General features: G+C 37.7%; 1 protein-coding gene across 12 annotated transcripts in view; it reads right to left on the bottom strand.

The window, feature by feature from the left end:
* The window catches only part of mical3a (microtubule associated monooxygenase, calponin and LIM domain containing 3a), a 117,226-nt gene that overhangs the window by 25,681 nt on the left and 64,163 nt on the right, over window positions 1–27,382 (bottom strand). For 5 of the 12 annotated variants that reach the window (XM_067420156.1, XM_067420164.1, XM_067420153.1 and 2 more), the window contains exons 20-41: window positions 26,891–27,001; window positions 26,006–26,092; window positions 25,606–25,725; window positions 24,604–24,702; window positions 24,281–24,388; window positions 23,165–23,263; window positions 20,805–20,912; window positions 20,184–20,370; window positions 19,210–19,304; window positions 18,973–19,063; window positions 16,689–16,884; window positions 14,450–14,688; window positions 12,665–12,754; window positions 10,124–10,297; window positions 9,016–9,078; window positions 7,817–7,891; window positions 6,420–6,533; window positions 6,117–6,199; window positions 4,132–6,004; window positions 3,088–3,182; window positions 2,774–2,983; window positions 1,115–1,165 (exon numbers count right to left, since the gene is read on the bottom strand). In XM_067420156.1, the coding sequence (XP_067276257.1) occupies window positions 1,115–1,165; window positions 2,774–2,983; window positions 3,088–3,182; window positions 4,132–6,004; window positions 6,117–6,199; window positions 6,420–6,533; window positions 7,817–7,891; window positions 9,016–9,078; window positions 10,124–10,297; window positions 12,665–12,754; window positions 14,450–14,688; window positions 16,689–16,884; window positions 18,973–19,063; window positions 19,210–19,304; window positions 20,184–20,370; window positions 20,805–20,912; window positions 23,165–23,263; window positions 24,281–24,388; window positions 24,604–24,702; window positions 25,606–25,725; window positions 26,006–26,092; window positions 26,891–27,001 (4,368 nt within the window). Of the gene's footprint in view, window positions 1–1,114; window positions 1,166–2,773; window positions 2,984–3,087; window positions 3,183–4,131; window positions 6,005–6,116; window positions 6,200–6,419; window positions 6,534–7,816; window positions 7,892–9,015; window positions 9,079–10,123; window positions 10,298–11,520; window positions 12,538–12,664; window positions 12,755–14,449; window positions 14,689–16,688; window positions 16,885–18,972; window positions 19,064–19,209; window positions 19,305–20,183; window positions 20,371–20,804; window positions 20,913–23,164; window positions 23,264–24,280; window positions 24,389–24,526; window positions 24,703–25,605; window positions 25,726–26,005; window positions 26,093–26,890; window positions 27,002–27,382 lie in introns of those variants that run through there. The other 7 variants (XM_067420158.1, XM_067420159.1, XM_067420160.1 and 4 more) reach the window with 5 other exon arrangements.

The raw sequence follows: 27,382 nt of genomic DNA, 5'->3' as shown, positions 1-27,382 counted from the left end.
ATATTTTTAGTAAATCCAGTTAATTAAGGATATTGAACCCACAATATGATATTATTGTAATACCTGAAGATATATTAGTAAAAGGTTAACAAAAAAGTACTGCTGATTTAAAATGCTATATTTGGTATTACATTGGGGGTGGAAATTAATAGATTTGGACTTGGTGCTGTCAATGTAATGCATAGCACAATGTTGACACCAGAATATAAACTTTTTACTGGTAACAAGATTTTTGGCATTATCAGGACCCACAAATATTCCCCCCCTGAATTATTATACATTATATTCAGCCTTATATATAGAAGTTTAATGTAGTACTGACACTAAAATTCTGTAAACTTGTACATAGTTGCATTTTTGCTTTGCGATATATTGTAACATGATATATTGTTACAATTCTAAAATTAAGTAAATAATATACTTAGAAACAACACAAATTATGGGTAGAAAAGACTAACAACAGTACTAACATTATAAAATGGAGTTGACAAATTCTATAAAAAAATAGATAAAATGATAAACAATAAAATGATTAGATAGATAGATAGATAGATAGATAGATAGATAGATAGATAGATAGATAGATAGATAGATAGATAGATAGATAGATAGATAGATAGATAGATAGATAGATAGATAGATAGATAGATAGATAGATAGATAGATAGATAGATAGATAGATAGATAACCATACAGTACCGTGACTAATGTCATAAGCTCTTGCTGTCTGTGCATTTCATCACAATTACACAGAGCCAATAACAAAGTGTATGATAGACAGAGACATAAAAAAACAGTGACTCTGGAGCTGCTTCACGAAAGTCTAGTAAAAGCTATGAAATGAGAAAAACAAGTTGCATGTGAACCAGTGAGGTACACAGTATAGAAAACAGTATGCATGTAAACAGCCAGAAAGCCTTTTGAGAATGTCATGTGATGCAGTTAAATCCTCCAGCAAAGAGGGGGTGCTTTAGCCTTCACCATGCTGCAGAAAACTGTTAGTAATAAAATAAAGCAATCTTTGGACCAACAATAACAGACAGGGGTTAGGCATGGCGGTGTGATACGACATGCGTAAAACAGGTAGACCAATGGGAATGAATGAACACACTACCTTTGTGGCATACGATCTCTTGAACGCCAATGCATGAGGTACATAAACAGACTTAGAAAAATAAATTGGAAAAAAGGAAAACAAACAAAACAAAAATTATGCAATTAGATGGGTTAATGTACAATTAAATCAAATCATCATTAAAAAATAAATAAAATAAAAAATACACACAAAACTAAACATTTAGGGACACTGGGATGAGTGCACAAGTACAAATTAATGTGATTGTTTTGTGCAACACAATTATTCTAAGGGTCCAAAAATAACATTTGCCAACCAAAATTTTTCTTTCTCCACAACCTCATGTGGCAACACAGACCATATGTAAAATATTCATCATATTAACCAACTAAACTAGTAAGAAATGGTAAAAAATACCTATAGACGAAAAGTTTTACATTGGCAGCAGGTATTGCAAAACGTTAATTTTGGACCTTTTGGACTACAAGATTACTCTAAAAGAGTTGCTAGTGGATAAGAGTACATCAGCTACTAAACCAAAAATAACACTAAGGCTGTGTGTCCACCAAAGCATTTTTTTACGCAGCTGGCTGGCGTAGTCAATTATTTTCAAAGGGAACACCGCGTTTTTAGCCGCTTAACAAGGCGCTGAGTCAAGTATAGGTCTCTGCAGGATAGTAAAAGGATTTACTAGATCAGTGGGAGAGCCAATAAACAGAGGGCCATTTTCCACTGCGTTACCTGATTTGCCAATGTCACAGTGTGGGTATGGTTTAGGGGTGGGGTCGGAAGAAGGGGATCATTTTCATTGCATGATTTATAAGCACCCATCAGTTTGACAACACCAGCAAATTAAGAAACTTCCACATTTTTCCACAGAGACCCCATACTCCGCTGAGTGAGAATTTCACTCTCAAACGCTATGGATTCTGCATTTTTTACTGGCCGATCACTGTCACTTTTTACCTAGACGTCCAATCACAGTGGAGGAGGGGCGGGACAAATATAACAGACCAACCACCAAATTTTGCTTGTAAAACGTCAACAGATGAAAACAACGAGCATAATAAAAGGAACAAAATAATTTAAAACAAGAGCCAGAGCAAATACTTTACATTGTATTGGCATTTTTATATAGAATCAATACAGAAACAAACTTTCTGTGAAATCAGATACTAGTAACACTTCCGCGGATATTCCCTATCATAAACAAACAAAGAGTCTCAACTGAAAAAAAGTGTTTTCAGCAGAGTGCCTAGCGTTTTCAGCTGGCTAAAAACACTTTGGTGGACATGCAGCGCTAATGAAAATAATGTAGAATAATAATAATTTGGACAAAAAAAAACCAACATGTCCACAACTAGACAGATGAACACTGCACTCTAAATGTGCCTATTATAACACTGCACTCTAGAAGTGCCTTTGTCATCCTATGAATTCTGGAGAACACCGACTTTTTGATCTTCTAAGCATCTAGCACCAGCCTATCTCTATTCACCCTCAAACAAATGCACAAGGCAGCTTGATTTCTTACAGGTTTCGAAAGAAACACAATGCTGAAAAATATTATCATTTTTTATACGTTTTAAATATATATATATTTAGTGTTTTGTTTTTTTCTGGCATAGTGTTGCATTTGTGTTATGTCTGAAACCCAGCAGCTTCGAGCTGTTGTGCAATTCATCATCACTGAAATACCTCTTCCTCTTTTCCTTTCTCCTGTTCCATATCCTTCATTTTCACCCTCTTTTCTTTGACTCTTCTTTCATTTTCCCTCTCTTTTGACCTTTCCTTGCCCTTTCCTGTAACTCTTCCTTTTTCCATAGCCCTGTCCTTATCTTTGGATTGTTCATCTTTAATCGTCTCTTTTGTCAAATCTGACACCAAGTCAAACAGGTCCACATGGCGCTGAGAACAGTAAAAGTTTGAATTAAAATTCGAGAAGCTTCAGAAAGAAAACATTTGACTAAAATGAGGGGAAAAAAGAAGCTCTTTAAATATTATAGACTTACATCACCCTTGGACTTCTGAGAGGATCTTTCCAGAACATCGTCACAGGACAGATCAGAGTCCTCAGAAAAGCTGAGATTTCTCCTCAGATGTAAATCTACATCAGTAAATTAAAAAGAACTTTGCATTAGAAAATCACCAGTTGAAAGAGACTGAGAAAACGAGCAAGTTAAGCTAAACCTAGCAAAATTCTTCGAGATTTTAACATAACCCATGAGGATCTGAAGTGAGCCGTTTGAATGCGCGCATTTATTTCACAAGCTTCAAATTTTAATCTTCGGATTTAATCTTATGACATGCGCACAACGCTCAAATATACATAGCTTCCCGCTTTTGGCACACTTAATATTTATCTATTTTGGGTGCTAATTAGGAGACGATGAGCACACAAAGTTAAGCCATGATGCTTATATTAATCAAGCAGTTAAAATGTCCATTCCGGTGCCCAAAACAAGGCATGTGCAGATGAGTGTAAGAAGCAAACTCTTGTGGGACAACATTGCCTGCACAACTTCACAGAAGATCAGATACGACATCAACAGCATTAGCTCGTTCAGTGCATCATATGTCAATACACCATTTATATGTCATTGAAAAAGCACAAAGCTTTAAAGTTTCAGTTTTCAAATCCGATTAAGACTTTACATGTCCTTCTGACCAGATTCTAAGGTAGCATCACATATATCTTTTGTGGAGAAGGCAAATCAAGAAAGCACTGTCCAAATTGGTAGAGAAGTCAATATGTTGATTATAAAGAAAATGTAATTCAAATCAACACCAAAACGTATTGATAATAGTTCAACATATTTTGTGCGACATACTTTCATGCGTATTACAGGTACCACAACAATATCATGTTATCTTAGCAACATGCTAACAGTGAACTTTATTGAAATCACTTCCAAGGTAAATCTATTATGTTGATTGTTCAAAACCGATCCCTTATGAGCTTCAATGACAGTTAGAAAGAAGCTGCCTATGTAGGTTTCACATTGTAGAATAGAGCTAAGGATGAAAAAACTATATGGAAAAAAAATCCAGCTGACCTGAAGACCTGTCCAGAGGTGATTCTTTCTTCTTCCCTGAGTCTACCGTTGTAGAGCTTGAGGGTGTGCTTGGGCATGACTTGTTGTCTTTCTTCTTTTTGTCCTTCTTGTAGCCAGAGAACACTGCCTTCCACAAGGACTTGTGCTTGGGTGGTGTTTCTTCTGTGCCAGATAGTCTTTCGTTTTTGGCTTTCTTTTCCTTTTTGTTCTTCCGTGGGGAAAACAGTGAGCTACGTTTCTTGCTTTTGCCTCCTGTGGAGCTCTCTGAAGATGTGACAGAACTGTCCAAAGTCTTACTGGATGGTGTATTTAAGAAACGGTCAGGTGTGTCTGTCTGCTTTCTGGACTCCAAAGCCTTCACTGCAGAGTCTTTGGGGGCATTTAATTGCTTTTTGTTTTTCCCTGTCGTCTCTGGAACATTCCAGGCTACTTTTGCCACAGCACCCTTGGCAGCCTCTGATTCTTTCATCTTATTAAGCTGCTTGGCCATGGCATCTTTCAGAGCTTGGCTTTTCACAGACTTTTCCCGTGCCCTCATTCTCTCTTCTGCAATCTCCTTGGCTTCAGGAGAAAAACGTTGGTGACTCTTGGCTGTCCGGGAAACTCCGCCAGTAATGTTGGGCTTGCCATTTTCCATTGCTAGTGCCAGGTGTAAAGGAGGCTTGTCCCGGTTGACCTTGCTGGTTGGTGGGGTGTAAAACTTCTCCAGACCACTTGTGTCTGGTGTGCGGTCATCATACGTGTCTTCAACATCGTCAGCAAATGGTATCTCATCTACACACTCCACAAAAGATTTCCTTACTTCTTCGCGCCGTGGTTTGTTCGGTTCCTTTATCCTCATCACAACAGGAGGGTTAGTTCTAACGGTCGGCACTGGAGCTTTAACTGGTTTTGGTTGAGGGGGACTAACTGGAGACTTAGGTTTAGGAGGCATAGTCTCAGATTTAGGTTCCTCTGTGCCTTCAAGGAAGTTGTCCCAGGAAGCCTGAGGCCTTCTGTTTTGGAGAGCAGCTGGCTCCTCATTAGGTGGAGGTGGTGGGGGACTGGAAGGAGGTGTGAGCATGGTAGAATCAGAGTTGTTGTAGCTATCACTAGTTGCTGTCTGACTGGTAGTCACGCTTCCATTAAGACCCAACCCTGAACTGCTGCTCAAGTCCTTCTTCTCAGAACCATTACTCTTTGGTTCCACCGGAGATATAACCTGACCCTCCAAGGTAATGTTGATCCTGCGTATGATAGAGCGGCCCATGAAAGCAGGCTTCTGCTCTTCAGACAAGTCCTCTGGGGTGTAAGACCTTGGAGATGATGATTCAGGCGTTGGAGATTTCACAATACTCTTATCCACTATTGTTTTGCTTCGTTCCAGAGGAGAGAGTCCTAAACTTTTTCTGATTTCTGCACTCTTCAACCAGAATTCCTCAATGAGGTCTGTTTTCTTGACGGGGGTTTCCTCAGGCACTGGATCATTCAAGGATTCATAGGTTCGGTTCTCAGAAGCAAGTTTAGCCAAAGGAGTGGAAGTGACTGCTGGGACTGGCTGAGTTCTGACAGGGGAACTTGTGGAGAGGGGTGAGGGTGGCTCATGGCAGGGCTGTGATTGGGTACATATTGGAGACAAAGGATTACCTGTTGGAGAACAAGCACAAGGCTGGGGCAGGACAGGTGATTTAGGAGATGGGGTCTCTGGTTGTGGAACAGGTTGGGAGCAGATGGGCGATAGAGCAACAATTTGAGCAACAGGAGAATTGAGCATTTTAGCATCAGGACTCTGAGGTGGGGGAATGTTCAGTTTGGCATTATCAGGTAGATAGGGCTCAGGGAAGAAACGTGACTCTGGAGATTTAACTAGTATTACAGGAGAAGCTTCTTTCACCTGTATAAAGAGAAACAGAATGGCAGAATATTATAGTATGCAGTGTGTTTTGTTGCCACTTTAAATACAGAACAAACAAGTAAGCCCAAGACATTTAGATCTCCCAACTTACCTCCTCAATGGGTAAAGCAGGTTTTTGGATTGGAGACAGCACAACGTCCACAATCAGTTCCCTTGGATTTGCAGATGTTTTCTCTGCAAGGAAAAATAAAATTGGCTCAAATATTGATGGTCATTGAAAATCCCCCTGTGTTGAGATTTTAATCATCAAAGTGTGAATAATTATGAAGCAAGACATTGATGAAATGTGTTCAGAGATTCAAGTTATGCAAGGACATGAACATTTGCAATTATTGGTGTCAAACAAAAATGGAAAAGGCATGGAATTATATGATTATGATTAGGTTATGATTACCAGTGTTGAAAACATGTCCCTGGCTCTCTGGTTTGCCATTATCCACTGGAAGCATCACCATTTCATCTATGCAATGTGAACGAGCCTCAGCCTCTGCATCTGAGGGAATGTCCTCTGTGATATTAGAAATTAAAATAGTGTGAAAGCCTGTTCAAAATATGGTAAATGGACTGCATTTATATAGCGCTTTTAAAAGACCCTATGGCCATCCAAGGCGCTTTACGTTTTTGCCTCACATTCACCCATTCATACACCGACGGCGATGTCAGCCATGTAAGGCGCCATCCAGCTCATCGGGAGCAGCTGGGGTTAGGTGTCTTGCTCATGGACACCTCGACACTTGGTCAGGTGGAACCGGGGATTGAACCACCAACCTTCTGGTTTGTAGACAATCTACATGAACCACTGAGCCACTGCCGCCCCATTCAATATAAGGAAATACATTTTAAAAAGCAAGCATTTTTCAAAAGGAATCAAATTCTGTATGTGTTTCTGTTGACAATGTATTATTGCAAATACATTAAGTAGCCCTGATTCCATCATACTTTCCCCTTTTTTAAATAATTACATAATAACAAATTAGAAAAAAGATAAGAGACAAAGTAAAGTCAAAGTAACTTCTCATGTTTGGCAGTAGGAGACAACTTTAAAATGTCAAGTCTGCTAACCTTTTTACACTGTTAAAGACTTGAATTCCCATGCTAAACATGGTCAGTTTCAAAAAAATAAGTTGGACGTTTGATGGAGTATTTCTGTGGCAAAAATACTCCTTCCAGAAAGGCCCATTCTCAGAAAAGAAACTATGTTATAACAAGGGCAGAATTTCTACACACGAGCACTTCTCCCGGAAGGGCGAGCATGCACACGTCGACCAGAGCGAGAGCAAAAGCACGTCCATCAATGTGCTTTGCTCGGCTTTAGGGAAGTTTTCAGCTGCACTGCACAGGTCACAGGACTTCACACAATCATTAATGTCATGAACATTTCAACATTGTAGATCGTCAGATGCTGAAAGATTGAGTGGCCCCAACGATAAAGGTTCATGGTAATGCATTGGAACCGCACGCGGTGAGAAAAACTGCTTCAAATGTTTGTGTGTTGTTGGGTTTCGCTGCGTAAGTGCACGATACTGCCCACACGATACACCTCCAGCCGCTCGTTTTTATTCGGAAAGACTCTGTACAGCGTATTTGTCTTTTATAAATATGATACAACTATAGACTTTTTGGAGATATGAAGGATGCAATACCCCCCCTTTAATTAAAAAGACGTTTTTTGCAGTTTCACTACTTTAAGGCACAAGGGCTTGCCAATTAAACTGTAAAACAGGTAACACTGTAACCTTTCCAAAGGCTTAATGAATTCACAAAATAAAATGGCACATGGATTTGACAAACCTTGATCTATTTCAGTGCCCGGCTCAAAGTCAGGACTCCCTGCTTCTGCATCATCATCATCATCTTCACAGGGCTCTGGGATCACAGGAGAAGAATAACATGATGAATATGTTGGGCAAAAGTCAAAAGTTTAAAAAAAAGTAAAAAGTATTAAACTATACTTAATATTATAAGATCTTCCTTGTACAGAAAGAGTTAAGAGCACAAAAGTTGCTCAACAAAAAATGCCTCAATCTTGTAGCTAACAAATGATGGTCTTTAGGGAACAATAACTTAAACACAATCAGTGCACATGACAAAATGTAGAAATAAACAAATGGTATTAGTAATTAAACACATGCAAAGTATGCAAGTTAAAATACAGTTAAATGTATTTGAATCAAAGCCAGCAGATGTTGAGAAAGGTTGGGATATGGGTGAGTAAAGAGTTGTGAATAAAAAGCAATGACACCAAACTGAACATAAACATAAATAAATATGAAGACTTAGCTGAGACGCCCTCTTCCACAAACTACCATTTTTGTCAGCAAATTATATTCATAAATGTTAATATTTAGACAAAACTTCTGCTTATTACTAGCAAAACTTTGAGTCATAGCCAAGTTTTTTATTTTTTATACAAGCTTCAGAATCGTATGCAACCATTTTCAGTATTTATGTTCTACATGCTCAAGGTTGTCATATTTGAGGAGTTCTTTTTTTGCCTGTCCGCTCTCTGAACCATGTAATACCTAGAAATGTTTTTAGTTCTCTTTAGCTTTAACCTCGCCATGGCCTTGTACTGTGGAGATGAAGTGCTTTGCAACAAGCTCTTTGTGTCCTCCACAGATTCACTACCGACATCTGGGACAATAAATATAGAGACTACGAATACTTTTAACATTCTGTACACTTTTTTTTAAAAGGATGTTTCATAATTTGTACTTCAGAAGAATGTTTAAGGAAACAAGTTGGATGCATGCATTAGTTAGTTTGTTTAGATCAAGCTAACTGATAAAAATAAAAATCACACCAGACGCTATCTCGCGACTCCAGCATGCAGGAGTGTCGACTTGTATTTACATGTGATGTCTCAACATGCAATCAGTGTTCAACAATGATTGCAGTGGTGTTAAGTTTTCAATAGTCCATCCATGCACTGATGTATGTTTGTGTTAGAAAGACTAATATAAGTTGCTGGACTTGTTTTTCTTCTCTACCTTTAGACATCGAGTCCAACCAGGCTCTGACAGCCTCATGACGCGTGGATTTGTGGGAGGGGGCTACAATTAAACCAATGGAAAATGGGAATGGGAAAAGGTACATGAAATGAATAGTCACAACAACATAAAACAATGCATTCATTCATGAATAAAACAGAAAAAAGGGTCATGTGCCCCAATAGCCACAATGTTGATAAAATGAGACATAAGGACAAAAAAATATAGAACAACAAATAATGTAACCTGAGAAAGGTCAATGTAATGTCAACAATAACAAAGAGTGATACATAAAACATATCAAAGCAAGATAAAAGAATGCAAGCAAAAGACTAGTGTATGAAAGGAAGAGGACAGAAGTTGTCCAACTGGCCAGAGAAATTCACATCAAAGGTGATCACGCATGCAAATCACACACAAATCCCACAACACATGGTAACATTCATCTAGAGGTCACCACTATTAAACTTATGGCTGATGCTAATAATTTTCTTGTTATCACAGATTTAAAAATATGTAAAAAAAAAAAAAAAACAAAAAAAAAAAACACCTATTTAAACTAAAAAAAAAGAAAATACTATTTAAAAAGTAAATTAGGCCATCATAGCATTATAATTTACAAAATGAAAAATGGAAATTCATTCTCAAATTAGCTAAAGATTACATACATCCCCGGTTTAACAGACAAGGCTTAAGCCTGGTTGCAGACTAAAATGCATGTTTGAGCTGTTTAACTGAAAGAATAATATCTTAAAATATGTCAATGTCACTGTTTTGTCTCAAGATGCACATCCATAGTTTTTTTCTTACTAAGGCATATTTATAAAAGCTACCTAAATGTCCTAACTGAACTAAGGCTTAATCCTGATTTAATCTAAACCTTGTCTCCAAAACCAGGCCTCAATCAGTGTTTTTAAAGATGAACTTTTAGGTACAAGGAAATGAACATGCACACCTACATAATATACCAATAAAAAAATTTAAAATTAAAAATGTACTCCCAAAATCCAATCACAAGCAAAAAAATGTTAATACCAGGTGTAAATAGGATAATCTACCACCCCCAAAAGCCACATGTCCCAGGTATGACTCCTCCACATGGGGTTACCTGTGGAAGAGGTGGGCTGTGTGAGCTGAGTGTTCAGCGAGGGCTGAGAGCCTAAGGGTGACAGCGAGGGGCACTCCACCGCCCTTTCAGCCTGTTTGGATGTCCAGTGTTTGTTCATCTGGTTGTCCAGAGGGTCTACTGGATAAATAGCTTGCTGGATGTGCAGGTTCCCAGCTGCATGGTGGCATTACGGGTAGCCATTAAGGTGACAAGATCATTTCATGGGATTAATTGGTGAGTCCATTAGCACGCCAGGGACAGAAAATCCAATTTGTTTTAAAAGTAAAAAGGTCCAGGTCACAAAAAAGTCCCCATAGGCAGCAATGTGAGCAGAGAGTGAGATTCAGCAGCAATAAATGGCCAGACAGAAACAGTGAAGACAAAAAAAGAGGAGAACATTATTGTTTAGAATAGGCTGTAAAGTGCAAAGTTAGTACATACTTAAGAAATGAAGCATGCAACGGCTCCTCCATAATAGACAGCAATTTTTTACAGCACCATCAACTTCCATGGGTGCTTTCACACTTGAGCTTTTGGCGTGAATTTAAGTAAAATTGGACAGTGTTCAGTTTCTTTAGTTAGCATGAAATCGCAGTCTGGTTTGTGGCTTATGTGGACTACAATAAGGCCAAATTAGCAGAAGTTAACTGCTAATGCAGGGCTCCAGACATTTTGTCACCTTTTTCCTTGCCAATGTGACAAAATTTTGTTAGAGGTACCACTGGTATGACCACCCCGTTGCCCAACTGATTAGACCTGCCATTTCTGTTGCATATGAACAGCATTAATAGTAAACAAAATGAAACTGCAATTCCTGATTTAGTTCAACAGCTCGAAGTCAGACCAATATTAGACAGAGCAGTGCAAGTTTTGAATGCAAATATTTTTTTTTAGAAAACATGCATTAATAATAACTGTTTCACAGTGCTGACATTGTTATAGCAATTATAGGTTTTTCAGTCCACAAATCACTAACATTCATCATGGATTTACCGTAGTAACGCTAACTGTAACCATGGTATTGTGGCAGAAATAGTCAAATGCTTTTACATTGTTAATTTCAGGGTTCATACAACCATTTAAGAGGGAAATACAAGCACTTTCAAATTATTTTCAAGTGCTTGGCAATTTTTAAACCTCTAAATATTATTATAATTTAATACTTTTATGAATAAATTATTTTTAATTAACCCCCCCCCCCTCAGCCTACCAAATCAGGGGCTGGTGCCACAATCTGTAGAATTTATTGGCACCAGTGACCAGTGCTACTGCTTTTAAAATGTTAGTCTGCAGCCCAGTAATGATTACATCATCTGCAGATTATAGTAGGCCTATACTGCATTTCTGAAACCTTGTTGCTGAAATTTCATGCACTCTTATGTACATTCTTTGCATAAAAATTGGCAGCAGAGGCAAATGCTGTTCTGTGTCTGTTAATGGGATAGTTCCCCAAAAATGTTATCATAATTTACTCATCCCATGTCACTCATCCCTGTATGACTTAATTTATTCTTTATTTTGAGAAATTAAAGTGTTTTGTCCATACAGTAGAAGTCAATGGTAACCAAAATATTTGTCTGTTCAGTTACCCACATTCTTCAAAATATTTTCATGTTCCATAAAATAAATGTATGCTGCTTTTAAACTTAAAGCCGCACTATGTAACTTATCCATCCACTAGAGGGCTCCTATTTAAAACAAATGAGTAGCTTAATGACGCCAAGTTTGAGCATAGAATCTTGGGAGATGTGGTCTTCACTTCACAGCCGGTGGAAAAGAATCGTGCTAAGACTGTTCGTGAATGTGATTATAAACATTACTGTAGTATGAAGCAGAGCAGGACCCAATGTTGAAGGAGTTGAGCAAAGACTGCTGGAGTGCAAACACAGCTCGCGAGCAGCGGGACGTTTATAATGAATGAATGATTATGACGGTCACCGGTTCCATTTACGCTTTTCCGGTCATGAGTATGAGGTAACGCAGCTATATTAATCATATTATATACATTTAAATGTTTAAAATAAAATATATAACACTGGACTGGTGGTTTTTGGATATTTTACTGCAAAAATACTACATAGTGCACCTTTAACGGTGGTAAGCAAATTATACATTTTTAATTTTGGGGTGAACACTCTCTTTGAGGTTTGGTAAAACTAAAACAGTAAAAACTTTTATAAAACAAGGAAGCTGGCATCTTCTCTCCCTGTTACCAAGCTCAGTTTCAAACCGTTCATCAACAGTTTTAAATCATTCCAAGTGTGAAAACACCATGATAAATTGTCATTCAAAACACCTTGGAGGTGTGAATGTACGCCATTTCAACCCAAATTAACATTTTACAGAAAAACGAGTGCAATTAACAATTAGATTCATGGTAAAAGCTCTGAAAAAAAATAAGAAAAGCTAAACTGCTAAATAAAAGAAGAGAAAAGCAGGAGAAACAAGCAAATTGTGTTAGCTCAATAGATCTTCAGTTTCAGATGAAGTTACCAGGTAGCAGTATGTGCTAAAGCCAAACGTATCCACAGGCATCACTACCTTTAAACATACCCGTGTCCTCTTCATTTGTGAGATTCTCCAGCCAAAGACCTGACTGAAGCTCCCTCTCCCAGGGCAAATACTCTCCCGCTGTCATCCCATACAATTACCCATGCACACACACATACACACAGACACACAATGATGGAAAGACGGAGCAGAGGATAAAGAGAAGTAAAAGATGGGGGAAATTATATTTTCACAGTACAGGATGAAACACAGAATAAGGAACCTCCAATAACATTCAGATACAGGAGTACTGAGGACTACAACAGCATTAGTTCTAGTACCACCGAACTAGTGAATCCATATTGTTACCCAAATGTCAGAATTAAAATGTTATTAGATTAAAACATATATTCTGACTGATGAACAAGTTATTCTTATGAGTTTGCTCTTTTATTAAATAATTCAAAAAGTTATTGGGTTGAATCATTTCAATGAATGCTCCAGGGAATCCGAATGGATACTGAATTAATATCTGATTCACAGCAAGTTATCAAAACGTCCATAAATGGTGATAACTATTAGCCTGTTTCTACCAGACTCTCGTCCATTTAATTTGTACAGAGAGTCTGGCCACTCTCCATTGACAAGCGTTAGCTTCCTGTACTCTGTTGAAGTTTAAAACTATTGAATCTGCCCAGAGCCACTCTGGATCTGCCATAACCCATCGCTAATGTTTGGTTATGACGTATGTCATCTCAAACTTGCGCACAACATAAACAATATCGTTCTCAGCCATTCCCTCTGTTCGCTGATTGGAGCAGAGAGAAAACCCAGAGAATATACCGCAATCCCAAACGGAATACTGAAGGAAAACGAAAACTAAAAGAAAGTGCGTAGGAGGGCGGAGCCAGGCTAGATAACTATTAGCGTATGTGTATTTATGTACCATATGCATCTAAACCTATTATTTTATTGATTAATTGTGTTGATTTATTCATTTATAAATAATACATTTTGGACTGATGTAATATTACAGTATAATAGAAGTACCAAAATGTACTAAATCTAAAAATAGTATACCATGGCATTATACAATCTTTGATTCTGATTGGTTGACAGATGTTCCTGTGTTTGCAGGTCCATCGTCAAATATTCTGTACTTTCACCGTTTAAAAAGGTTGTCTCATTTCAAAAGTTTGTCTCAAAAAAAGTTACAAAAGGTTATTTGTATGAAGGAGAAATACAAGACAGTTGGAAAAAGAAAACTAGCTAATTTGCCAGAGATGCCATAAACATAAGAAAATGCAGAAGGTTGAAAAGGTAGAATAAAAGGAGCACATTATAATGACTCAGTGTCTCACTGATGAGATATATCAGTGTATAAAAATTATATATCAGGGGGCTGAAGCTCTAGGGCTGGAGCAATCTCTTGGGAAATCTTTTGTCTTACATTTTTCATCAGAAAAAGTCTTACTCAAAGAAAAAAATGTAATTTCAGAAGTTCTCTGTGAATATGAGACAGTAGACAACCCTGGTGAACATATATCTAATCAGGGGAGGTAGACGCCACATACATAAAGATGATATGAAGTGGAAAGAGGAAATGAGACTGAGCAGAGCAAACACATTACAGTCTTTCTAGTCCTTTAAAATTATCTTCTAAACAGAAAAAAATAATAAAAGCTACTTCAAGATTGCTTTCTACAATCAAATGAACCGCCTTCAAATGGGCCTTTCTGTCCAGGACATCCACCTGCGGCCATTACTCATTGTGTAGAGACTCTTTGATCACCTTCACAAGCACATTGAAGCCAACAGCACTAACACGATGCTTACCATCACTCGATTCCTCCTCTTCATCTTCATCTTCCTCATCTTCCTCCTCCTCTTCATCCTCATCCATCTCTCCATCACCGTCATGAAGGCCATCATCGTCTTCAGCTGCACCAGGGTCGCTTTCTCCCTTTAGTTTAGCGTGGAGCTCTACTGCCTCCTTCCAGGGAACTCCGCCAAGATCGGATGGGCCAGCTGCTTCCGGTTCTTCATCCTCTTCCTCCATATCAGACTCTGAGCTGCTGTAGGCATAGATGACGTGTTAAAATCAAAGAATGATGCCTGGCTGCTCTTTTTACTTGCAAATAAACACTAAAAAAAAAGCTTTTAAAAGAAGTTTCTTATGCTCACCAAGGCAGGTTTATTTGTTCAAAAATACAATAAAAGAGCAGCATAGAAATCTAGACGCACCCTAGCGGCAGCAAATTTAATCTGCCCGCGAGTATCGTCTAGCAACTCTCAATACCCTTCTAAGCTGTATTCCCCTAACTCTTGCCGGGCCAATCACATCGTGTATAGAGTCGGTGGGCGGGGCCATAATGACGACGGCCGAGTTGCGTTTGCGTGCTTCTAGTAAACACAGAAACTGGCGAACGGCGGTCTTTCGAATCAGCTTTGACCGCGACTCTGGAAGACTTGGAGTTAAGCTTTTCTCTGAGAAAAGAACAAAGAACGGCACTGAAGTCATCCTTAAAAAGGGAAGTTGTGTTCGGAGTTTTGCCGACCGGAATGTTTTATCTATCAACAAGCTCTGTTTCACCTTCATTGCTCTGGTTGGTTGTAGCGCTATCCTATCGCGTACAGAGGGAGTTTGAAGACAACCATTTATCCCGCCCCTCGGATTGAGCCCTGTCAATGGTGAGTTTCCAGACCAAACATCTTGATGTGGGTCTGGCTTGTCAGGCTAATAAAAGAGTACTATTATGAATGTTTTCCATTTTAATATATTTTAAAATGTAATTTATTTCTGGCAAAGCTACATTTTCCGCATCCATTACTCCAGTCTAAAGAGTCCTTCAGAAATTATTCTAATGCTGATTTGGTACTCAAGAAACATTTCTTATAATCAATGTTACAACGTCTCAGGTTACAACTGTAACCATGGTTACAGTAACCAACTGTAACTCTAACCAATTTTAAAACTTAATAAACTTAAAAAGTAATACATTTATAGAACAATCCATGTTTTTCTTCAATGTACAGGAGTTTTTCCCCCCACAGTGGATGCACAAGGTTCATATTTCATATTAATAGTATTAGTATTATTATAGTATTTTATTTATTCTGACATACTCTAATTTTTTAATTTATAACTATGAAAATGTTATTGTAATGGTAATATTTCTTATTTTTTAAAATATTTTTAGCAGTAATAAATCATAATAATTATTATTATTAGTCATATTAATATATAACTGTTATATACACACATTTTTCATTTGTAAAAAAAAAAAAAAAAAATTATAATAATAATAATAAATCACATTTTAAATCGCTATCACAAATTTACCCAGAATAACCGCAATTATAATTATAGAATTATAATTCTAATTTTGTTGCAATATTATCCTGTTTGACACTGTAAAGCAGCTTTGACACAATCGTGATTGTAAAAGCGCTATATAAATAAAGTTGATTGATTGATTGATAGATTTACACTTTGAGTAGAAAATGAGTAGAATATGTAATTTCATTGAACCCAGTTTCTCTTTTTTTAAGCATAGTATTGCATTCATAGAGCAAGATTTTCACTGACGTTTACACCCATTATTTGTGCAAACCATCATGAGGCGTAGGAATAAGGTGAAAAGACTTGAGGACACTTGCCTGCATATTTAAAAATGTTCTGATCCCAGCCATAACATTAAGAATTCAACAAAGGTATAAAAACTGGCAACACAATTCCTCAAATTATAGTTTAGGAAGAGTGTCCTTGTTATTCTAAGACACTTTCCTTGAAAACATTACCATCTGCCAAATTTAAAAGCCAAATAAAATCTATCATGTGAGACAGGCAAATAACATGGAAAAGTTTAATTAAAAAAAATACAAACACTTTGGTCACACATTTTAATTACAGCAGATTTATAGTAGTAAAGTACTACAGAAAGTACAAAAATTAACAAGCCCTGTTTTAATTTGCAATATGTAATGGCTGATAATTATTTTCATTACTAGTGGAGATAGCAACTGCACAGCAATAAACACAGTAACCCGCATGATGTAAAGATGAGAGAGATACCTGGATCCCTCCTCAATGTCCGTGGCTTTGTCCAGCACACTGCTGAGGTTGTGCTCGGCCTGTGTCTCCTCGGGCACCTCCTCCAGCTCCTCCTCTCTCATCATAGAGAGACGGTAGTTCTCAAGTTCGATCCTTTCGGGAGTCCCTTTAAGACGTTTGGCCACGCTGGGCTCTGTAACCCCGTTCACCTCTGTCACTGTGATGAACAGAAAAGGAGGAGAAATGAGAAAACATCATTGCTGTAAACAGTTAATAAGTAACAGAGAGGGAAAGGCTCAGGGCTGGTGTGTAGAGGTGCCATTGTAGTAATTAAAATATTAGTTGCATAATAATTGTAAAAATGCTCATAAACTCTAGATTTTTTAGAGCTGAAAGCATTAAGTGGCAATTCATAGATGTATAAATCCATTTGAGTTCCATGTCATCTCCCATATTAATAATTAGTACTGTCCATCCCCCCACCCCCTCCATTGTTGTTTTGAAGCAAACAAATTACCACATATCGATGTTTCCACATTTGCACTCAGACAAATAAAACAAACACAGACAAAGTTCTCTTTATTTTTTATTTACACAAGCAAAATTTGGTCTTCGTTATTCAACATATATTCTAGATTTAAATATCATGTCAGTTTAATACCCTTGAATACATCCTTAAACAATAAATACAAGTTATGATTACCTTGCCCTTTTCCCTTCCTATAAAGCATCTCAGAAAAACATATTACTATAAATTAACTTTGGTTTAAAACAAATAAGTCTATCCCAAAACCCAAAATCAAGCCAGTGAGAACATTTTGTGCATGCAATTAAACACAAATCATGACTGTGGTGGAAACGGTTACAAGGACGAAACTGAAACTGAATTATGATCAATGCAATCAGAACTAGCTGAATAATGAATATCCCTCAATATATAGATTATGTAGTGACAGAGCCCATGAATAAAATAGTGTGCCGTGTAATCTGATCCTTTCACTCAACTGCTCAAGGAATAATAAAACATGCTTTCAAATTTTGGCCATAGTTCTTCAATACATTTAAAAGCATAAAAGAGTATTTTGCATAAAGAAATGATCTGGTTTTAGATCAATTATATCTTTTCAGATCAATCATATGCAGTACTGCAATGAAAATAATATAATTAGCTCAACTATGATGGAAGTTTTAAACAGTTTTAAAAAAATAAGCTTAATTTTCCTTATGCAAAACATTATTTCTATTTTCTTTTTGAGGTGAAATATAACAGGAAAATGCTTGGAGATTTAACCTCTAAAATTTCTGATTAATATGTTAATTAAGATGTCACTAAAACCTCTTAAAACACTCTAATATAACTATATATATATAAAATATACATTTCATCCTAGGTAACACAAACTCACTGGGAAGTTTGTATTGTAAATCATTCTCACACACATAAAGGATGCCACGGGCAGTTGTGTTAGTATGCAGAGGAGAATAAGGACATGAGCAATCACTGGGACAGAGATGCAAGGATTGATGGGAGTGTTGACCAATCACAGGCACAGATGCAGGCACTAGCTCAGCAACAAGCTGCTCTGATAGGACAGGGGAAAGGTAAAGCTTACAGAGTCCACCAATCACAAGCACTGATACGAGCACTACATTACAAAAGGTGCACAGATCAGAAATTACAATCACAAACTTAAAGGCACTAATCACAGATCTACACAGAAAGGAGAGCAACAAAAACAGGGAATAAATAAACCGTTTTTATAACATGCAGGCAAAAAAGGTTAATTATCACATTTAAGTTATAAATATCACTTGACACTTAGTCTAAGTCATCAGCTTCACACAGCTCTAAATAAGTTATTTAATTAACAGTACATGTTAACACAATTAATTGATACACTTTTTAGCCTGAATGGTTTACTCATACCCCAAAAAAGAAATGTTATAAGGCTGCACCCATTTAGAATACTATACATCCAAGCGGTTTACAAAGTGTTAATAATGTGTGACATCATCAGGGATACACAAAACAAGCACAATATCACTAAGTCACAGCATGTGCTGGCGGGAAGTGCCCAGATTAGCTCAGAGGCTGAAAGCGGGTCATGCTAGAGAATATTGAGCAGGAGGTTGAGACTAAAGCAGGAGAGCAGATATACGCAGTAGGCAAGGAGGAAAGGAGAATCTAAGGGATTGTGCGCCACCTGGTGGCGGGTCCAAGACACCGCTCGTCGCAACGAGCGCAGGGTGCCCCATACTCCTCGAGAGAGGCACAGGATGGGGCCTAAAGAAGAAAGGCGGGTACCTGAGGGGCGGCGTTCCACAGGGGCCTGAGAAGTTACGGCTTGGCCTGGGGCGTCAACTGTGTTGGGGGTTACCGCCAACACCTGGGGCTCCTATGACCACAATAAAAACATATGAAAGGTTTTTGTAGTTATATCAAAGCTAATGTTAAAATAGAATACAGCAGCTGGGGATACTGTGTCAACTCTGATACAAACACTGATTTTTCCCCAAAACAAAAACTAAAACACATCAGTACCTTGGGGTTTAAGGGAGCAATGGCAGGCGCAGGCCGTTTTCTCTGTGCCAGACCAGAAAGTCGGTAGCAGTAGTGCGGTTTACAGTAAAACTTCCCTACAAGAACAAAAAGACACAAATTCACAGCATTAGGGTCTGTTTAAGGACATAAATCAGAGAAAACCTCAAATGAAGTGAAGCAAAATGCAGCCATTGTGTTTGTCATGGTTGATTTCCTCCTAACGTGCTTATCTGTGACTACGCCATGTGGGACGTAGTGAAACGGCTCATAGTTAATAAAGAATCGTTGATCATGCAGAGAAATGGTCCCTCGATCTCAAAACAACAATATCCCACTGTGTTGGTCACAAAGCACATCTCATGACAGCCAACAATGAGCAAGCATTTATTACAGGAAATTAAAGAGACTGCTTACGTTCATCAAAAAAGCTTTAAAGAATATACCATATATACCCAAATATAAGACGAGGTTTGTGTCCTAAAAATAGGCTGAAAAATGTGTGTGTGTGTGTGTGTGTGGGGGGGGTGGTATACAGTTTGGTTTGTTTCAAGGCTTTAATGTCAGATGTGTTTAATTAAAAGAAGATGGTTATTTTCTATCCATCTTCACAGTACCACAATTACATACATACATAGGCCTACATAATAATTGTATTTTTGTTAGGTTATTAATTTTTTGTGACTCATTCATTCATTTCTGAACTCATTGACAGAGTGCACTTTATTTTGTGACAAATTAATCCAAATATTTAATGAATGATGTTAAAATTATTTATTTATTTTAACTTTTATTTTTATTTTATTAATGAATCATTTTATCAGTTTTTTATTATCGTTTTATATTCTGGGTCGTCTTCTATTTGTGTATATACGGTATATGCACAAAAAAAATGAAGGTAACTTATAAGTAGCTATGAATCACATTTCAATAAGTCGTTTATTTCGCTTTAAATAAAACGGTATTTTATTTCATACCGTCCTCAACATCGAAGGCGTACGAGGACAGGCGGAGGGTGGTGCCGCAGTAGTCGCACTTGAAGCAGCTGCGATGGAAAAACTTTCCTTCCGCGCTGAGACGCTCCATCACGTAGACGCGCTTCCGACAGAAGAAACACACGTCACTGCCACCGATGTTCTGAGGGAACTCCTTTCGCAAGGAACCCTGCAGAGAGAAAGACAGATGAGACATTCAAGTTCAGGTCTTTTTTTTAAAAAGTGAAAGCAAGGAGTGGGACCTACAAGCGTACAAGTCTACCAAGAGAGACAGACATGCACCGAAGCACTGCATGATTTTATGTGCTTCGGGGAGCTCAAGATCCAAGTTTGGTGTATGGCAGAGTCAATCATTTGTACCAAAGATGCTAAAATAAAAGCCAAATAAAAACCTTAAATCATCTTTGTTCTTTTAGGTGTTATTCCTCTAAAGTCACTGTAGATGCAGTGTCTCGATCCAGTTACTAGTGCACTGAATCATGACATGCATCCTAAACACAAGAGGTTGTGATACCCAGTTCTACAAGCCAGGATTGTTACCAGGGTAAACTGTGCTACAGTCTCAGTGAAGTACGCCAATACTACAACACCCATAACTCTTACCAAATCCCTTTTCTCAAGCAATGGCCTGGGGTCGTCTTTAGCCTGAAGCTGATTGGCTATTTGCTCAGCCAGTGAGCTCACACCCCCTGTGTACTTCTTTACATAGTGCTACACGTAGTGAACAGAACAAAAGAAACAATTGAGAGGGAAAATAATTTGTTTTTGATAAATAGTTGAGTGAGATTCTCAAGCAATTTTATGTGTTTTAAGACGTGAAGGATTAGAAACAAAAACAAAAGTTAGTCAAATGTTCTTGTGTGGTTAGAGAAGTGTAGATGAGAGAAGGCACGAGGTGTAATTCAGCTAAAAGCAATTCAATGTGCAAAAACAGGACGAGACAGGCAAGTTGTGAGAAAATGATAACAAGGAAAAGTGTTAATTGACATAAAAACCTTTAAACTACTATTACCCTTTTACAATACAACATACATTTCCTTTCAGAAAGAAATAAATGCTTTTAGTTAGCAAGAATGCCTTCAATTAAATCAAATTGACAGTAAGGGCATTTAAAAAGTTAATTTCAAATGTTCTTGCATGGTTATTTATGTACATGAAAGAAGGCACAAGGTGTAATTTAGCGAAGAAATTCAGAATGAGGCATTCAAGTTGTACAAAGGAAAACTGTTAAAGGGTTACTTCAGCGATTAGCATATGGCTTTGTATCAGTAGAAACCCTGGAGTATAATCAAATGATTAGTCTTAAATAGTCTGTAATAGTCTGCCTGGAAAAAAAGATCATGTGATTCCAACCCCCCATATGTAAGAAGCAAGTGTGTTTACAACTGGGACAATGAGTACTTAACAAGATCAACTTTGTCGCGCATGACCAGACCTTCTGCTGTCAGTCTGTATGTCTGGCTACATGCGACAAAGTTGATCTTGTTAAGACTTTATAGCAGCTTTAGTTGGTCAAAGACCGCCCAAAAGGACGTTTGGCTGACATATAAAGCAACCAATCACAGTTCGTTTTGTTATGCGTCATGTTTAGGGCCGTGAAAATGTAAAATTATGTTGCTGAAATAACAGACCAGCATGCATCTATAAATTATTAATTTAAGAATGTTGTGCAAGTTAACTGGAACAATGCAAACTTCACATACTTTTGAAAATAGACCGTTTAGTTGTTTAGTTAATCCTGGTAAATGCTCAATGTCAGTTGTGAACACGACAGACTTCTTCTGCCACGAGGGAGTTTGGCATCACTGCAGTTTGATTCAAGGCAGACTGTTAAAGAACGCAACACACTGGTCTCGTGGACATCCTTTAGAATTCAACCAGATCAGATGACGACTTTAAAACTCCTGAAGTGTTTCCAGATAAGTGTGCCATATTTATCAGACCAAGTGTGCCAAACGAGTCCCTAAAAGTGAAGCCAAAGAGTCTTGTTTGCTTCCCAGGTGACTGGATGCAGTATAGGTCATAAACCAAGTAGTCACTGAGGCACTAACAGACATTTTTTTCTGGACATTTGGAAGGAGACTGGAGCTTTAACTTTATTTCCTACATTTCCATAATTGTTCAATTCACAAAAAGTTGTTGATTAGACAGGAATGTGGACTTGGGCTCCACGTTGCTACAGCGCAGACTCAAGACCCAAGGTGTCACCCCCATATTTGGACACTGGCTGCTTCATTTCCTTCATTAGAGGGGAGTGTAGACGCGCTGTCCATGTTTTTTTTTTTTTACAGTCTATGCCTCAGACATTCAGCCAACAGTGGGTATGATGTCTGAGACTAAGACTAAGATCAACTAAATGCTGGAAGCAAGTGAAGTATGTAAAGTTTGCGACATGGACTCTTTAAAATGCGTCCAAAGTTGCTACACACCAGTCTGTTATTGTAAGGGCATCAACATTACATTTTCACACCCATAAACATGATGCAAAACAATCCGTGATTGTTGCTTTATATGTCAGTCAGACAGCCTCTGGGTGGCCTTGGCCATTGAAAAGTGCTTTAAATTCCAAACATTCTGCTCTTAGTCTGAAGGTCTGGCTATGCGAGACTAGGTGGCAATGGACTCCATGATCTAGGGATCGCAATGCTTTTGGGTAACGCAGCCCAGATTAGTTTCCAAAAATAGGTTTCATGCAGCTCATCTCATGATGAATATAGGTCACATCTAGCAGGGTTAAAATGTACACCAACATATAGAACTTGTCTATTTTTTGTTGCATTTCAATATTCTCTGTTTCACACACTGACGCACACATTATATACAGGTGATGATTGGAGTGAGATGCCTTTCTGCAAAAGGTTCACAGAGTGGCAAGCTCTCTACTATGACAGAGTGTTACAGAAACACATCCATGCACATAAATGACTCCAGAGCACAGCGGACATTCGATGCATCATTGCTACCTGCTGAAAAGAGCCGGGGGAAAGCAGAGGGCTATCAGAGCTCACATCACGGGGTCTGTACCACTGCTCGGCAAAGAAATGTGATGGCTTTTTCTTAGACTTTGAAAGACGCAGAGACAGAAATAAATATGGAGAGGGATGAGGGAAAAGTCAAGTCAAGATGACAGACCAACAGAAAGACTACAAATTAACAGTCTTATAAAGGACTACAGTAGTTTAAACACAAGCTAACCTCCATCAACAGCATCTGTGACATAATAGAAAATAACATTGTTATAATTATAGCACTTGCAATAGAAGTCACTGGTGGCAAATGAGTTCTGAGTTATTTTCTATATAAAATCAACAGCATCTGAAGCTTAACTTTCATTATAAAACAAACTGATGAATTCTGTCTAATGAATTCTGACTAAACGAGCCACATTCATATCAATGCAAAACGCAGTAATGCATGCAGTAAGCTTAATGAATTATATTACTGGGTGAAAGAACTGTATATTCCAACTATTATTAATAGAAATATTGCAAGTAGTTATTAAACATGGCTGCAATTTTTAACACTACTGTTCAAAATGTTAGGGTCAGAATATTGTTTAAGACATTAATTCTTTTAATCAGAAGGGGTGCATTAAAGTGATCAAACAAAGAGCTGCAAAATATTTAAAATTGAACTTTCTATTCATCAAAGATTTCTGGAAAAAACAACAACAACTCATGGTTTCCACAAATATATTAAAAAGTGCCATAGTAATAACGCTTGAGCCCCAATTAACATATTAGAATGATTTCGGAAGAGTCGTGTGACACTGAATAATAGATGCTGAAAATTTGACTTTGACATCACAAGAATACATTACATTTTAAAATAGAAAATAGGAAAGTTGTTTTAAATTGAATCAATGTTTTTACTGTACTTTTCCAAACATTAAAAATGTCTTGATGAGCATAAGCAAGAAAAAATGTTTAAATCAATTTACACAGACCCCAAACTTTTGAACAGTACTGTATATTGTTGCAGCCACCATTTCATAAAAGCAATAAAAAAAGTAAAAATAAAAAATAAAAAATAAATAAAAAAAGCTGTGTTTTCAAGGACACCCGGTTCTGAGAGTTCACCTTTGGCTTTGCTGGTTTGTCTTTAAATTGAGAGGCTAACCTCTCAGCTCGCTCCTGAATGCTGGGAATGTGTAAAGGCACGTGATCATCAGTACGCAAAATCTGCCTCTGCATTGAGAGAGATGCAGCCTTTAAGTCATGGCGTTAGGACAAGGAATATCACCGTTCTCAGCAATACTTGAAACAAATTCATTAGGACCTTTTAAGTTGTGTAGAGTTACGTATAAAGCATTCAAACCATCATACTGTAGGTTAGAGGAACTTTGTGTTTAAGGAGGATATGAGACGTCCATGCATGTCTCTCCATGCTCAGGCAGGACTACCTGATGCTGGGGGTCAGAAGGAAAGAGGGATTGCTCAGGGCTGATGTTGTGGGTCAAAAGCCACTGCTCAATAAAGAACCGTGATGGCTTTTTCATAACCTTCAAAAGGAAGATGCGAGGAAAAAAATAACTTCAATACACATGGGGGAAAAAAAGAGAGCAAATGTTCAAGATAATGAGGCCACAACTCAACAACCCTCTCTACAAGGCGAGTAAATCACTCATATGTGAACAAATTTCATGCTAAGCGACTGAGAAAAATGTCTTTAATTAGCCAATGCTAGTAAATTTCACTCGCCTGTGATGGAGTTAAGACTAGAGGCCAAAAATAAGTTTAGCGCAGATTTCATTGACACTTTGCTGAGAGCACCCTCTGTCGCTTTCTCCAGCACACGCACACTCAAAAGAGAGAGGCTTACATATACCACATGATCTAAATGCAGGGCTCGGCAATAAGCGCTGTCCCAATGGCTAAGAGTTGACGGAACTGTCACTGTCCCGATCAGGTCAATGTTGCATCATCATGAAAGTTTATTATTTGCACGTTTTTAAGCTTTGCCAAAATATACATTCAAGCAGCATACATTCGAGGCACATGCCCAGAAAGCTGCGCAAAATACTGAATTATGTTCTCTTTCAAGTCTTCTTGAACTTGAACGGACAACTTCACACATAAGGATCTCAAAATGTCCATCTTGGCAAGCATACTAATAAAGAGTCAATTTAATTGTATTTAATTATGTGTAATTTATATTTTCTTCACTTGCACTGTTCTTTAATTTCATGGTAAATGTCTGGCAAGTAAAATAAAACATTTGCTCAATAGCGACTCGAGCTTCTGTGTGTTTTTAGAGGGTTACTCAAGAAGAAAGAAAAGCATGCAGTGTCATTATGGTTTTTAACCTGGTGGTGCTCTTGACCAAAGCTGTCTGATATTGTCCATCATCATCATCATCATCAATTAGTTAAAAGAGCATGCCGTTTGCTCTTGAATTGATCTACCTGTGGCTTGTCCTTCCTGTCAGGCTTGTCTTTAAACCTAGCGACTAACGTCTCCACTCTCTCTTGAATGCTAGGGATATGTATGGGGTTTGGCTTGTCCACAAAAGGCAGTTTATCTTCCTGTAAATGGAGAGGCCGATGAAAGCTCAAACTATATTGCTTAAGTTCAAGGGCTCATTGCATTTGTACATCTTTGTAGTTATAAATCTGAATGCTAACAAATTAATCGCTTGAAATAAAGCATTGAAAATGGAAAATTCCACAAAATTAGTGAAGTTAAGTGTGGCCCTCCACACACAAATGCATGCAAGTTAACAAAAATGTAGCAGAAGTTTTAAAATCTTCAAAATAGTTGTTGACAATGATTTTTAGAAAAGTCCCATGCAATTGTCATGTTTACCCTGTAACAGACTGAAAGGTCCGGGATCTCATTATCTTCATCACTACCACCATTACACTTGTTTATCTCTGAATGGTTAGCATTATGCTGCAGAGAACAAACAGAAATCAGTTGCACTTCCACCCTATCATTTAGCTAGAATATCTCAGACTAAACTATCAAAATCAGAAGGGTAACGACCCTAGAGTTCTAAACCAAAGATTAAACAAAGTTTAAACATGTTCCATACCAGTATTTTCATTAGAATAGTCCTAAACAAAATGCAACAAACAACATAAGTGCTGCATGAAATACTCCATTTCAGGTTGGGGTAAATTGTTCACATGAAAAACGACAAAATACACTTGTGGGAATGACAAACTACTAGGTAAAAGTATAAAAGTAAATCTGAAAATATCTAGATAAACAACCCAAACTCATTTCTAGTCACACAAAACATTGTTTTATTGTCTTATTTAAATATTAAATAATTTATTTTTATATTTTATTGTCTATTTTTATTTTAATTAGGCTATAGACCCAACATTAGCAACAAGTAGCAAAAAATTAATAAATAAATAAATAAATAAATACAAATAATACTGTACTGATTTACATTGCCATTTGCATCCATATTCCTGGAGGATTGATTAATTCAAAACGGATAGCTCTATATCAGAGGTGGCGAACTCCGGTCCTGGAGAGCCACAGACCTGCAGTTTTGCTTCAACCCTAATCAAACTCTGCAGGACTGAGGCTCCCCAGGACCGGAGTTCACCACCCCTGCTCTACACCATAAAGTCTAAAAAAAACTACAAAAAATTCCTCTGAAGAGATTGCAATAGTAGAAAAACCAGCCCCTGCGAGAGATGCTGAGGTTAGCATTGGATGACAGGAGTGTGTCACCTGTGTGTGTGGAAGAAACGATGAAGAGAATGAGGAAGATGAGGGTGAGGAAGAAGAAAGGAGAATGGTTTTCTTAGGGCAGCTCCTCAAGACCTCAGTCCCGCTGCTGGCCTTCAGAGAGACAAGAGAGGAGAAACCCATTCACATAATATTACACAAATGCAAAACCACACACATTCCTCAGATTCAAAAAAAAAAAAAAAAAAAAACCCTGAACATACCATTCAAACATCCAATCACCTACTACACACAAACACAACCACAGTGATGAGTGACAGGAACGTTGTGTTAGAAAACAAACAGTGACCCATTAAAGCAGAAAAACACAGCTGATAATCAAACCAGAGACTTTAGTAACACTTAACACACAATCGCAGACCTCCCATGCACATGGAATGTCTAACGAAGCTATCAAAACCACATCAAACCTTTACAATCTGAGAACGAGGAATATCAAAGCACCAGAACAATAAGCACAGTGTATGGCTCATT

This window comes from Pseudorasbora parva, chromosome 16 (assembly GCF_024679245.1).
Source record: "Pseudorasbora parva isolate DD20220531a chromosome 16, ASM2467924v1, whole genome shotgun sequence".
Classification (NCBI taxonomy): Eukaryota; Metazoa; Chordata; class Actinopteri; order Cypriniformes; family Gobionidae; genus Pseudorasbora; species Pseudorasbora parva.
Note: the sequence above shows the minus strand (reverse complement) of the source record. Positions and strands in the feature narration are given on the sequence as shown.